Here is a 14590-nt window from a genome sequence, read left to right as displayed (position 1 = left end):
TTCCATGACATTCTAATTTATTGAGATGCACCTGTATAATAAATGTGCTATACAATACCTTTTTGTGAAGAACAGACTGAAATCTAAGTCAGTATTTGTTGAAATACATTTCAACTCCATTGAAAAGTGCAGCGTGAACATCCTGCTAAATATCTATTTCGTGTTTTACATAAGAAATTGTCATATGTTTTTGGAACAACATATGACAAAATAAATTTGTATTTTTGGGCACCTATTGCTTTAAAATTTGTCTGCTGGTGCTTCCTTCCAGGATTCAAACTGGTACAAAGCGAAAAACGCAGCAGGACAAGAGGGTACCATACCAGCAAACTACGTTCAGAAGAGAGAAGGAGTGAAATCAGGCGGTAAACTGAGCCTTATGCCGTAAGTACATAGTTTATTTGCATGCTTTTTAAAAAAAAATAAGACTGTTTGTCTTCACTGATCCTCACTTGAACTACGATAAGAGAGAGTGTTTGTGTGCGTTTCATACATACAAACATTATCGTGCTATATTTAGCATGTGTCACTGATATCATCACATATCACTTACTACTGTATATCTGTAATAATACACAAATGTCTTCCTGTGTTCCGGTCCACCACAATAACCCAAGGACTCATTTGAATCGGCCAGCTGTTTAAAATAGAAGGAGAAATCAGACAGTTATACAAATAGCAGCACTCAGGCCAGTGGAAAAAGTCCATCTCTCAGCATCTGATATGCAAAGGCCAGAGACATGCATCACGATTAGGGTTCAATTGTAAGAGATGATATTCTTCAATTACTTGCTGTTTTTAGAAGGAACAATGGATATAATGACGCTGATGTCACAGTTTTATTTAGCATGGCAATGCAGCATCAAGTGAATCCTTCAAACCTGATGTATGGGATCTGAATGTCTGCTTTTAGCCATGTGTAATGGAAGGTTTAGTTTTAGATGTGTTTTGCTTTAGCAGATTGTGACGGTAGCAGTCGTTTTTTTGCTGTCTACTGCACAGCTTTGGTTTATTTTCGATGGTGTATATGTATATGTGTGGGTAATTGGGAGATACAAATTGGATGTTTGTCATGCCAGGGAAGCCACAGAAGGGCCAGGCAAGGCCAGTGCTCCTTTTGGAAGCCTGTAATTTAGCTTCCTTTTCTCAGTCTTGTGCACAATATTATGTATCTGAATCAGTGTTTCTTACAAAATTTTCCCGATAGCTGGGCCTAAGTACATACTAAACAAAACAATACTATTCTATGTGACACATTTTAGTGTTTTTAAAGTGAAATACCATTACAGGAATACTGTTGGTGATTCAAAAGTATTAACATAATTTCATGAGTTTGTTTTGACTGATTAATTAAAAGAACCAGCTCCTAAGAGTCATTATGAATCACAATATGTTTATTGTTCTAAAATGCTTTTATCCGAAGCGTCTTTCAAATGAGGAACCTCACAAACAATCAGTCATAATTTCTATATATATATATTTTGCATTTATACTAAACAAAACAATAATACAGTGTATGTATTGGGATTTTCGACAGAAAAATACTATTTATTAAAAAAATATTCAGAGTATCTGTGACCGCTTCATTAGAAAATTATAAAGCATTTGACTGATTCAAACTTTCATGAGTCTTTTTGACTGATTCATTAAAAGAACTGGCTCATAAGAGTCATTTGTGAATCTGAATACAGTGACTGAATTCATACTGTATTGGATTGAATTTATACAATTCACAACTGAGGTAAACTACAATTAGAAACAAAACAATACTATTTTCTGACACATTTTAATGTTTATAACATAAAAAATGCCATTACAATAGCAGTTTTTTTTGTTTTTAGTGTGATTCAAAGTGTTAACTCACAAGTTCGCAAGTCTTTTTCACTTAATTCTCTTAAAGAAACAGCTAATAAGTCAATATTTTGTGAATTGGACTACATTTATTCATTTAGTATTTATCCAAACCAAATTTCAAATGAGGAGCATCACAGGAAATTAGACGATTTCAAATTAAAAATAATTTAATTTCTTTCAGTTCACCCTGCATTTATACTTTAAAAAAAATGCTGTATGATTTTTGTAACACATATTAAGTTTTTTTTTTTACATAAAATCCTATTTATTACAACAAAGTTCTTTACTGAATTTGTGATTTAGGGCTGCACGATATTGGAAAAAACTCACATATATATTGCAATATGAAAAACAAAATCACCAGATGACTTGAATAGCTCTATTTGGAAAAAAATAATCAATGATTGGGGTGATTTTGTAGGTGGGTAAATCAGCATAGAAAATAAACAAATTACAAGCATAGACAAATTTAATCGAACAAAGATACAAATGAAATAAACTGCTTTATATTTTCAAGTAAGTCTAACAGTATCAAGTCTTTTTCACTTAATTCTCTTAAAGAAACAGCTAATAAGTCAATATTTTGTGAATTGGACTACATTTATTCATTTAGTATTTATCCAAACCAAATTTCAAATGAGGAGCATCACAGGAAATTAGACGATTTCAAATTAAAAATAATTTAATTTCTTTCAGTTCACCCTGCATTTATACTTTAAAAAAAATGCTGTATGATTTTTGTAACACATATTAAGTTTTTTTTTTTACATAAAATCCTATTTATTACAACAAAGTTCTTTACTGAATTTGTGATTTAGGGCTGCACGATATTGGAAAAAACTCACATATATATTGCAATATGAAAAACAAAATCACCAGATGACTTGAATAGCTCTATTTGGAAAAAAATAATCAATGATTGGGGTGATTTTGTAGGTGGGTAAATCAGCATAGAAAATAAACAAATTACAAGCATAGACAAATTTAATCGAACAAAGATACAAATGAAATAAACTGCTTTATATTTTCAAGTAAGTCTAACAGTATTCAGGTACAGAAATTGAATAATCAAATGTAAAATAACACTGCAAATTAAATTCAATCAAATCAAAATGATTTGTAAATTAAATCTAACAAATCTGTGTTAAAGCTAAAAGAAAGTGATTTTTCTCTCTGTGTTTTGTTGTTTGATTAACATTCTTGACACAGAAAGCCTCAGGAACATTAAACTGCTGTGAATCAATATACTGTTACACATCCATTTTCTTTCTCAATTGTTTACCTTCACCTAAGCCATAAGCAACTGTTTTTACAAGGATACTTGCAGAGACATGCATTTTGACATACCGTATTGGCCCGAATATAAGACGACCCTGATTATAAGACGACCCCCCCTTTTTCCAGATGTACCTTTTGGAAAAAGGCTTTTTAAAAAACAAATCTTGTTTTTTCTCAGTAAAACACATTTTGTCTTCAATTTTCATATTGCATATTTTCATATTGCATATTTTCCTATTTTAATTTTTGTCTTGAAAGTATGGTAAAAACGGGTAAAATGTACCAACAATCACATTTAAAAAATATACACTTTTTGATATACCATTAAAAAAAAAAACGGGGAGCCCATCAGAATTAGGACATTTAGGCTATCCATCTAATAGTAGCCTACCAAAATCTTATTAAGAGTAGAAGTTAAATCTTACTGTAGTCTAGTCTTCAAATCTGGGTACTGTCTTACGTTTTAAAATCACAAAGGGAGTTTGGTCCCATCAGGCTAATGTGACAGTGACGACTCATGCAGCTGTAAGCTTTTCTTATTCTTTTGTTTTTCCTCGCGATCTTTACAACACGCATTACATTAAGTATTTCATGGCACACTCATTTTATGCTTATTTGGCGCCACCTATTGTTGTGGGTGTATTATTGACATGTCAAAGTCTAGACCCTGAATATAAGACGACCGCGTTTTTTCAGATGTATTTCCAAGAAAAAAATATTGTCTTATATTCGGGTCAATACGGTAGTTGTGAACAGAATTCAGTGTTCACATGTATCTGCGGGGCTCTCACCATGTCTACACCGGACGCGAGTGGCACGATGTGACAAAATACTATAGAACCCATTATATGATGCTGTCTGACAACACTGGATGCGGCGCATCACGACAAATGCCAGTAAACGAATGCCTCATTTATGACAAACTGACACAAAATTCAAATGATTTGAAGCGGGCGCTTTGTCGCGTCCAGTGTTGATAGACTATAGATGTAGCGGCACGACACGACAGCTGTCGTGTCCGGTGTAGACACGATGTCTGTGTGTGAGCAAAGAAAACGGTCAGTGAAAATTTTTGGCTTTAGTAGCTCTTCACCATATAGAACTATTTGCCGGCTCCGGGTACTGACCCACCAAAGGCTGTCCGATTATAGACGAAACGAAGATGCACTTGTTTTATGAGAATAACCCATTTATTGTCGCCACTCAACAGACTGTGTGGTCGTGGCTGTGGTCTTTTTTTGCATTCACGCACAACACTTTGTCCAAAAGGCGATCTTTAAACAGTCCAAAAACAATGATGTCGCAGAAACTTAATGACCCCGTTTCCCGCTACACTGAACTTCAGTCTCTGTGAGGGCGGGGGAGATCATGTGGTCAAGGTTTCTGGACGTTGATTGGCTCCGGTGAAGTGGTCTGTGTATGTACGTGTCTCAACATGTAGAAGGAGAGATTTAAGAGAGAGGTTAGAATAATAGAAACCCATAGCCTTTTTTACAGTCAGTATACTAAACATCGCACATCCTGTGATGTGACTGTCGTGGATGCGCATATTGCGATATCGATGCTGAAATGATGTATAGGTGTTTTTATGATTCACGTGTTTTTCAGATTCATGATTCAAAGCGCAACACTGATTCAAAATGATAACTTGTGGGTTCATGAGTCTTTTTGACCAATTCATTAAAAGAACAGGCTCCCCCTGTAGTCAAAAATGGTATCCCTTGAAGCTCATCTTTGATCATCAAAATAACATATTTAAATGTTTTTTTCTTGTGAAAATAATTTTCTCATGCCTTAAAATAGCTTGAATGTAACTCTACACCCTTGCCTCATTTACTATATGCAGATCTATGAATATGCAAATTAGCCCCGCCTCCACTCAGTCACACCAGCCAGGGCCTCCTGATCCACGGGTAATGACTGATAAAACCATGTTTTTACTAGCGGACAACTACAGTGGATACTGTAACATTCGTTAAAGTGAATTACTTGACGATGTTGTGTCCTCAAAATGCCTTGAAGTCTCGAATGCAGCCAAGTTTGTGATTCCAATTCGCGCCCGCGAGCATATGCGAGTGAAGTGCGGACGCCAATGCGGGAGAGGTGGGTCTGACTCCGGGCTACTTTTACACTGTTGCTGCAGATTATAATAACATATTTAAATGTTTTTTTCTTGTGAAAATAATTTTCTCATGCCTTAAAATAGCTTGAATGTAACTCTACACCCTTGCCTCATTTACTATATGCAGATCTATGAATATGCAAATTAGCCCTGCCTCCACTCAGTCACACCAGCCAGGGCCTCCTGATCCACGGGTAATGACTGATAAAACCATGTTTTTACTAGCGGACAACTACAGTGGATACTGTAACATTCGTTAAAGTGAATTACTTGACGATGTTGTGTCCTCAAAATGCCTTGAAGTCTCGAATGCAGCCAAGTCTGTTATTCCAATTCGCGCCCGCGAGCATATGCGAGTGAAGTGCGGACGCCAATGCGGGAGAGGTGGGTCTGACTCTGGGCTACTTTTACACTGTTGCTGCAGATTATTATTCAAGTTAGCGGTTCTAAATACAAATAAATATGCGGTAACAGCACATGCCATCGTGAAAACAGTGAAAATATCAACAGCTAGCGAAACATCTACAGAAAAATATACCAGATTAACCTGGCTGCCTTCTCACTAGAACCCCTGCTTTGCAGCACAGTTCATGATATGCTAATGATACGATCCCTTGACGTGCTTGGTTATTGATTTTTGTGACGTAGCAAAAAAAGGGCCGTTTCAAACCACATTTCTGGGACTGCCTATGGGAAACTTCAGTTTTAAGGAGAAAATACTCAGCAGTGGTTTTGATTAATGGATTGGCACATAGTTTGTCTAAAAGCATATTAAAAAGAACATGTAGACAAATATGTTTTGTCTATATTGTCTAATCAACATAAAAAACTTGATTTTCACTACAGGGGGTAGCAAACACTCTTATCCAAACATCACAAGCAGTTTGTTTTAATTTAAAAAATGTATCTCTGGCCTTTTCATCGAATAATGAATCAACGCGTCAGACTGATTCAAAACTAAAACTTCTGGGTTCCTGGGTCTTTCTGACTGATTCATTAAACGAACTAGCTCATAAGTCATTTGTTAGTAAGTGTGCAATTGTGTGATGCTTCCAGATTTTATGCACTTTATAAACTTCACCAACTGACTGAAAACTATTCTTCATCAGACCACAGCAACACAAAATATGCTTTGATATGACTTGTAAATGATGAACAGAGCAAACACATGTCTTTTATCTGTGGTCACTCAGATGGTTCCATGGAAAGATCACACGCGAGCAGGCCGAGAGGCTGCTTTACCCCCCAGAGACAGGCCTCTTCCTGGTGCGTGAGAGCACCAACTACCCCGGCGACTACACCCTGTGTGTCAGCTGCGACGGCAAGGTGGAGCATTACCGCATCATCTATCACAACGGCAAACTGTCCATCGATGAGGAGGAGTACTTTGAAAACCTCATGCAGCTCATGGAGGTGAGGGTTACTGGCGTATGACCTGCTTTAAGTTGTTGTTTTCGTAGCTAACAGGTCTATTTATGGTCTTATAGATTATTGTTAAAATACTTGTATAGTCAGCACAAGCACACTCCAAAGTTAGCCCAGCGGGTTGTGAAACCAACAGGCTTCTTCCTGAGAGTCCTCTCACTGCCTCGTCAACATTTTCAAATTGATCGCCACTCACGGATACAAAAATAGCCCTAACAGGAAGTCAGTCCACATCAGACGCGCCGGCTACACAGATGAGCCAGAGAAAGCAAAATGAAATGGTAATTCTTATTAATTATATGTATTTATAGATTTTTTTATATATATATATATATGTGACCCTGGAACACAAAACCAGTCATAAGGGTCAATTTTTTTAAATTGAGATGTACACATTGTTACGATGGGACAACATTTGGCTGAGATACAACTACAAAATCTGGTATCTGAGGGTGCAAAAAAATCTAAATATTGAGAAAATCACCTTTAAAGTTGTCCAAATGAAATTCTTAGCAATGTCTATTACTAATCAAAAATTACGTTTTGATATATTTACGGTAGGAAATTCACAAAATATCTTCATAGAAAATCTTTACTTAATATCCTAATGATTTTTGACATAAAAGAAAAATCGATAATTTTGACCCATACGTTGGCTATTGCTACAAATATACCCATGCTACTTATGACTGGTTTTGTGCTCCAGGATCACGCATATGTGTGTGTATATATACAGGGTCACACATATATGTGTGTGTGTGTGTATGTATGTATATATATATATATATTATACGCACTATATTTTAGCAGTCTGCTTTAGTATAATATAAAAAGCTCATTATTTAATTTTGTAAGCAATTATTTTTGCAATTACATTTTGCTGTCTTCACATCTCACAACTTATCAATGGGGTTTTAATACTTCAGAATACATAAAGTAGCTGCCTTTTGTATTTTAGGAGACGGATCATCATAAGAGGATCATCATATTTGGGCGTCCTTGACATGAGAAAGTTTAAAACCCCTGTATAATGTAATGAGGAGATATTCCAATTTTCTTAGGCAAACAAGCACCATTTACATTTTCATGTGCAAATCCACTTTGGCAGCCAACATACAAACTTTTTATTGGGTGCCAGAGTGGTGGTTGCTAAGGTGTTCTGAATGGTTTTAGCATGTTGCTGTGCAGATCATAGGGTGTTCTGGGTGGCGGCTTACTGGCACAAATCAGAAGAGCCCATTCTTCATATTCTGGGTATTGCACACCTTTTCTCAAACAGGCCTCATCATTTGAGGTGACATTCAAGCATGTAGCCTGATGAGTGCACCGGTAATGAAAAGAGAGGCTTAAAAAGAACCGATTTACATAGATGTAGGATGTAAATGACTCATTTGTATAATTTTACATATCTTTTTTTTTTATTATTATTCCACTATCCATTGGCCTCATTAGGGATGGTCTGTGTGATTAACCAGTGATCCGCTCTCGGTTAAGTGTTGATGGTTCTGCTCTGGTTATTTTCGATTGGGGTCTGGGTGACTTTAGTTGGGTTCCTCAAGTCTCTCCTCGCCCTTTCTATTACGGAATTCCACACGTTCTTTAGTGTAATTTTGGCTACAGTCACCCTCTCTATCTTTCTCCCACCCTTATAGCCTCAGCCGAACAGTTGTGGTCTTTCCAAAGAAGTGGACGAGTCTTAAACAGTCTACAATAAGCCTTTATGTTCATAGTGATTAAACTACCGCAGATTATATTCTTCCCACACTCTTCCACTTGATAAAAATTCGTCAGAAAACCAGTGGAGAGATATTCAAAATAAAAGCTGTAAATTGATACCGTCCACTGTCATCTGTAATGGCTCATTATGGCTGCGTTAAATGTAACAAATCTTTAAAAAATTACATTTATTCAGCAAGGATGCGCTGAATTGATCAAAAGTGACTGTAAAGACATTTATAAAGTTACAAAAGATTTCTATTTCAAATAAATGCACTTTTGAACTTTCTATCTATCAAACAATACTGAAAAAACGTATCATGGTTTCCACAAATATATTAAGCAGTGCAGTTGTTTTCAATATTGATACGAAATGCTTCAGTTCAGCATCAAAAATCCGCATATTAGAATGATTTCTATCATGTGACATTGACTGGCGTAGTCATGCTGAAATGTTTACATTTTACAATATTACTGGTTTTACTGTATTTTTGGTCAGATAGATGGAGCCTCGGTGACATATTTCATTAGAAACATTATTGATCAATACGTCCAAGAATTACTGCAGTTTTTGTTGGAGTGTAGACATGCAAATGTTATTTTGAGCGCGCGTGTAACAGCAGCGCAGTTCCTGGAGCTGTCGATAACGAGGAAGTGACAAAGAGGAAACGAGCGCAGGTTACAGATCACTTCAGCAGCCTAATCGATGCCGTTTCATTCATGCAACTATAGCATCACGCCGTCTGGCCTCACGGTTATAGCTTCCAGACACATAGAATCACAAACACGTATTTCATCACTGAAATTATAAGAATGTAGTGGCCTGTGTGGACTTGTTCATCTGAGGAGAGAAAGCGCAATCAATAATAGAACATGCGTATACAACAGCGACATCTGCTGGCCATCACAGTTTACTGCGTTGGATGTGCTTGTTCTTAAAACGTTTAAAGCTAACGATACATTATATTTCATGAGTTATTGTCTATTTAAATAGCACGTTCAAGCCTCATTTTACTCTTTACAGTCGTAAAGTGCATTTATTTGCGTCTTGATTTGCATAATTTCAGTCAAATGTTCATTTGTTTGAATTTAATGTATCATGGTATTTACATTAAACATTTTACCATTATACTTCCATGGTATATCGTTTGTAAATTAGCTTAATTAGTTTTTGTGTGTGTTTTAACAGCACTACACTAATGATGCAGATGGACTTTGTACCAGACTTATCAAACCTAAACTCATGGAGGGGACTGTGGCGGCCCAGGATGAGTTCTCGAGAAGTAAGATACTTGTTGACTACACTCGCACATGAATTTGTTGATTTATAGAGAATTAAATTGCTGCGTGGCTTCAGGGTTTGTTTTATGAAAGATATTTGAATAGGATAATTAATCTTCCTTTTTCTCAGGTGGCTGGGCTCTGAATAGAAAAGAACTGAAGCTCATCCAGACTATCGGAAAGGGAGAGTTTGGAGGTAAAGATACTTTTTTTTTTTTTTTTTTGTTAAGAAATAACGTCTAGATCATTGAATCTAAATTAATTTGGTTCAGGGCCCAGATTTGACATCGTTTAGCTTATAAAAATGAACACAAATATATTAATAGCATCATAAACTACCCAGGCAGCCAGTAATTAATCTGAACTCGCAAGTGTTAGAAAAATCTGCTCTTTTTGGTTCTTAGATGTGATGGTCGGAGACTACAGAGGCAAGAAAGTAGCGGTGAAGTGTATCAAACATGACGCAACAGCACAGGCCTTCGTTGCAGAGGCTTCTGTCATGACGTACGTCCTCCCCGATTGACAGAGAATAAACAATAATAAGGCTTTTTATGTTTTTATATTTAAATATAAATATTCATGTTGACTGTTACAGGCAATTACGGCATAATAACTTGGTACAGCTGCTGGGGGTGATCGTGGAAGAGAAGGGCAGCCTCTTTATCGTCACTGAATATATGGCCAAGGTCAGTGAGTGACCCAAAGCTGTTGACACAGAAAATAACTGGACGTATACATTTAATCTGGTCTTTAAATCATATAAATCATTATTTGAATGTCTTAATTTCTTTTTTCAGGGTAGTCTAGTGGACTATCTGCGCTCCAGAGGACGTAGTGTTATTGGTGGAGATCGTTTGATCAATTTCTCAATGTGCGTTTCTTTTTATCACATCTTTTAAAAACCTTGGCACTCATCCAGTTTTGTCTTATTACTGTAGTAATTATAAAATGAACAAATAATTTTTCAAAATGTTTTCTTCAATTATTTTCTTTCTTTATTTTGTAGGGACGTCTGCAAGGCGATGGAATATCTTGAGGCCAATAACTTTGTGCACAGGGATCTGGCAGCTCGTAATGTTTTAGTGTCAGAAGACAACATGGCAAAAGTCAGCGACTTTGGCCTCACCAAGGAAGCATCGTCTACTCAAGATACAGCCAAACTGCCTGTTAAGTGGACTTCACCTGAGGCCTTAAGGGAGAAGGTAAGTTTTCTGCTTTTGTTTTAATGTTTAGAGACATTTCTTGTCTTTTTTTATTTTATTTCTACCTGTCTGTCTGAAACAGGCGTTTTCCACTAAGTCAGATGTATGGAGTTATGGCATCTTACTCTGGGAGATCTATTCCTTTGGTCGGGTACCTTATCCAAGAATTGTAAGTCTCTTCAAAACATGACAATTATTATTATTATTTTTTTTAATAATATTTTTTATTTGTAGTTGTTTTTCATAAATACAATTCTTATTTCTTTTACCTAGTTTAAATGAAAACTACTAAAATAAATAGAATATTATAATCAGTACATAATTCTATACACCTCAAAACAGAAGCATGACCAATAAAAAGTACATTTTTAATATTAATATTATTATTATATTTTATTAATAATTAAAGTGCCCCTATTATGGGTAATGAAAGGTTCATATTTTGGTTTTGGGAGTCCCCAGTAACAGTTTGACATGCATGCAAGGTCAAAAAACACTTTCATTGTCTTATAATATGCATTTATTTTTACCTTACTTGCTCAACGACTCCCAAACGATTCATTTTTCCAAACCCCTCCTTTGCGTGACGCTAATCTGCAGTGATTGGTCGATTGGTCTCATTTAATTTCATCATGTCTGTAATGCCTGATAAAGCAGTTTGTGAGCACAGTGCTGCTTTGTGTACAGCGTTACCGGGGAAACCGTTATTTTACCGCTCCTAAAGCGGCACCTAGTGGCAAAGAATGAATTTGCATTTTCATTCAGACCAATACGAAAAGACAAAGAAGTGGGCGGGCAATATGCTAATGTTTCATGTTGACATCAACATGAAAGGTTTGGGATTAGTTTTAAAAACGACTTGTTTCAATGATTCAGAGTCGACTCTTTCTTTTGAGAGACAATAACTTTATACAAGGTGCACTTTCAGATTTAACTTTGAAAGTGAAAGTGACGCGACATGTGGCCAAGTATGGTTACCCATACTCGGAATTAGTGCTCTGCGTTTAACCCATCCTAAGTGCACACACACAGCAGTGAACACACACACAGCAGTGAACACACACACACCGTGAACACCCCCGGGGAGCAGTTGGGGGTTCGGTGCCTTGCTCAAGGGCACCTCAGTCGTGGTATTGAAGGTGGATTCTCTCCGACTCTCTAACCATTAGGCCACGACTTCCCCTTTGTAGGATGTTTTCATTCACTGCATGCAATGTAATTTTCAAAAGTCCATAATAGGGGCACTTTAAATTTACATTTAAATAATTACATTAAATTGGATGGTAATATAATACATGCAAGCCACACAAAAAAGAAGAAACATGGCCAATAAAAATACGGTAATAGTAAAGTAGTTTTTAAAATGGTTGTTGTTGTTGTAAAAACAATATATTAAAATCTATACTTTTATTTTTATTTATTTAAGCTAATAGGTCACCTTATAGCAGAAACTTTACCAATAAGAAATACATTTGTAATTATTATTTTAAATAATAATAACAGTTGTAGTAATAAAAATAATAAGAATAATCTAATATAAAATAAAATGACTAAAATAGGATATTAATACTCAAGTCACTTCAAAGCAGAAACATTACCAATAAAAATACATTTGTGATATCATTTATAATTATATTTTATTTATTTGATGTTATTATTATCATTACTACTATTACAGTTTTACTATTAATAATCTAATTTAAATTAAAATAATCTTTGAAAAAATTAAATAAAAATAATTGGGATATTATAATTAATGCATTTTGTAATGTTATTTTAATTAAAACTATATTTTAGTGTTTTGCAAGATTTCTGCACATACCACATTATGCCTGTTTCCTACAATTTTAGTATCAAGGCAAATTCTACCAGTAGAGAACACTGTTGTCTACTCAGCACATTTTTGCTAAGTTGTGGTGTCCTTCATCCTCTGTTCAGCCTCTGAAGGAAGTTGTCCCACGCGTAGAGAAGGGTTATAAGATGGACGCCCCAGACGGCTGCCCGGCGGTGGTGTATGACATCATGAAGGAGTGCTGGACTCTGGACCCTGTGGCGCGTCCCAGCTTCAGAGAACTGAGCCAGAAACTTCAAGATATCATAGCCAATGAACTGTACCGATAAAAGACAAAAACTAGAGGAAAAAACACAGAGGAAGACCTTCACGGGACCATTCTCATACAGTCTGACCAAAATCTACTCTTTAAGCAGTGGACTTGAAAAACATCAGCAGAATTTTCTTTTGCAAGTGCACTCTCTTTTTTTCTACTTTGCATCGCTTTCATGGCTTGATTTTCTTAATTTTGGGGAGGCTGGCCTTCTCTTCAACAACTCACCTCTTTTTGATTTAGAAGATCTTCAGCCTCCTCTGATATGTCCTCATACACTCCCTTATTTTGGACTTTTGATTAGCATATAGGATTTTCTGCCAAAAAAAGAGAAAAATCATCAGTCAATAAATATCATGAGAAATGCTATATGACGGCACCCATAAGGCTGGTTGTCTGCAAAATCTTGTAACCAAAAAAAATAATTGGCACTTAGGGAGACCGTATGCTCATCCCGCACTGTTTTCCGTTCCAGTAGCCAATGAAATCCACCAGAGAATCTTTCTTCCATTTCACAGTGCCTTTACGCCAGAAGTCTTTTTTTAATATGTTGTTTAGAAGCGCTTGAATTTCCTGCTGTCTTGCTCATCTTTTCAAACATGCGTCAGTCTGAGCCTCAAAACCAGGAAGGATGAATAGAAACATTGTGAGCCTTTAAAAAGAGATGTGGCTTGTGTGGAAGCCGGATTGCTTTAATTAAAAATAATAAAACGGGAGAAATTATACAAAAAGGCCACAAATACAGATTTGAGAAATATTTGTGATGTTTGTTGACTTTTGTGAAGGACTTAATTTTATCTTAGTACTTTTCATATTTGTTTTCTTTGCTGCCATATTTCAGAAAAAATCATTCCACCCGAACAGTTTGATAAAGACAAAAAAATAAAAAGACTGCCACAAAGCTTTGAATGTGTGTTTGTGTGTTTAATGTAACTGTACTGTCTTTCAATTTAAAGGTCAGTCAAGGAAACGCTAAATGCACCCAGAGAGGAAACACGTCATCTATACAAGCTTCTGCCCGTTTAGCAGTGACCCAAACAGTCATGACACATGACAGATTTTCAACATAAGGTTTTGACACACGTTTGTGCAATAGTAATAATAATCCCGATGCCCTGCAGATGCGCTTGGCATATGTCACATGTTTTGAAAGTGGCATCACATGCTCCTCCATCAGGATGTGATGGGATTGTTCTCTGGTCTATCTACAGGATGCTGTATTTCTGCTCGGTGCATGTTTCTTTGCAAGAACATGATATCAAGAAGAGGAGGATTCATGAGCATGCAGCTAGAACGAAACCTGAACCACTGAAATGTTGCATTTGTGGTTTTCGGTGAAGGTGAATCTACCTTTGGTGAACAAAAGTACTGGAATGAAAACACACCAACACAGAGAAATGTTTGCATTTCCATTTTTGATATACAAATATTTGAGTTTGTTTCTTACGGTGAGCTGCTACTACTTATAAATTATCATTCTGGAAAATTTCACTTTTTATTTGTACAACATTTGAAAGCTACTAGAAAAAAAAACAGCCAACAGAACATTTCTTTTTTTTTAATGAAATATTATCTCAAATATATAGATAAAAAAATCTAATGAAATA

General features: G+C 36.0%; 1 protein-coding gene across 3 annotated transcripts in view; it reads left to right on the top strand.

The window, feature by feature from the left end:
• Window positions 1-14068, top strand: part of csk (C-terminal Src kinase) — a 35379-nt gene extending 21311 nt beyond the window's left edge. For 2 of the 3 annotated variants that reach the window (XM_016237614.1, XM_016237613.1), the window contains exons 4-13: window positions 272-384; window positions 6448-6667; window positions 9585-9678; window positions 9807-9872; window positions 10081-10180; window positions 10272-10362; window positions 10474-10547; window positions 10683-10878; window positions 10961-11047; window positions 12817-13575. In XM_016237614.1, the coding sequence (XP_016093100.1) occupies window positions 272-384; window positions 6448-6667; window positions 9585-9678; window positions 9807-9872; window positions 10081-10180; window positions 10272-10362; window positions 10474-10547; window positions 10683-10878; window positions 10961-11047; window positions 12817-12999 (1224 nt within the window). In that variant the 3' untranslated portion in view covers window positions 13000-13575. Of the gene's footprint in view, window positions 1-271; window positions 385-6447; window positions 6668-9584; window positions 9679-9806; window positions 9873-10080; window positions 10181-10271; window positions 10363-10473; window positions 10548-10682; window positions 10879-10960; window positions 11048-12816; window positions 13576-13939 lie in introns of those variants that run through there. The other variant, XM_016237615.1, reaches the window with a different exon arrangement.
• Window positions 14069-14590: the final 522 nt, after the last annotated feature.

This window comes from Sinocyclocheilus grahami, unplaced genomic scaffold (assembly GCF_001515645.1).
Source record: "Sinocyclocheilus grahami isolate Dianchi unplaced genomic scaffold, SAMN03320097.WGS_v1.1 scaffold520.1, whole genome shotgun sequence".
NCBI lineage: Eukaryota > Metazoa > Chordata > Actinopteri > Cypriniformes > Cyprinidae > Sinocyclocheilus > Sinocyclocheilus grahami.
Note: the sequence above shows the minus strand (reverse complement) of the source record. Positions and strands in the feature narration are given on the sequence as shown.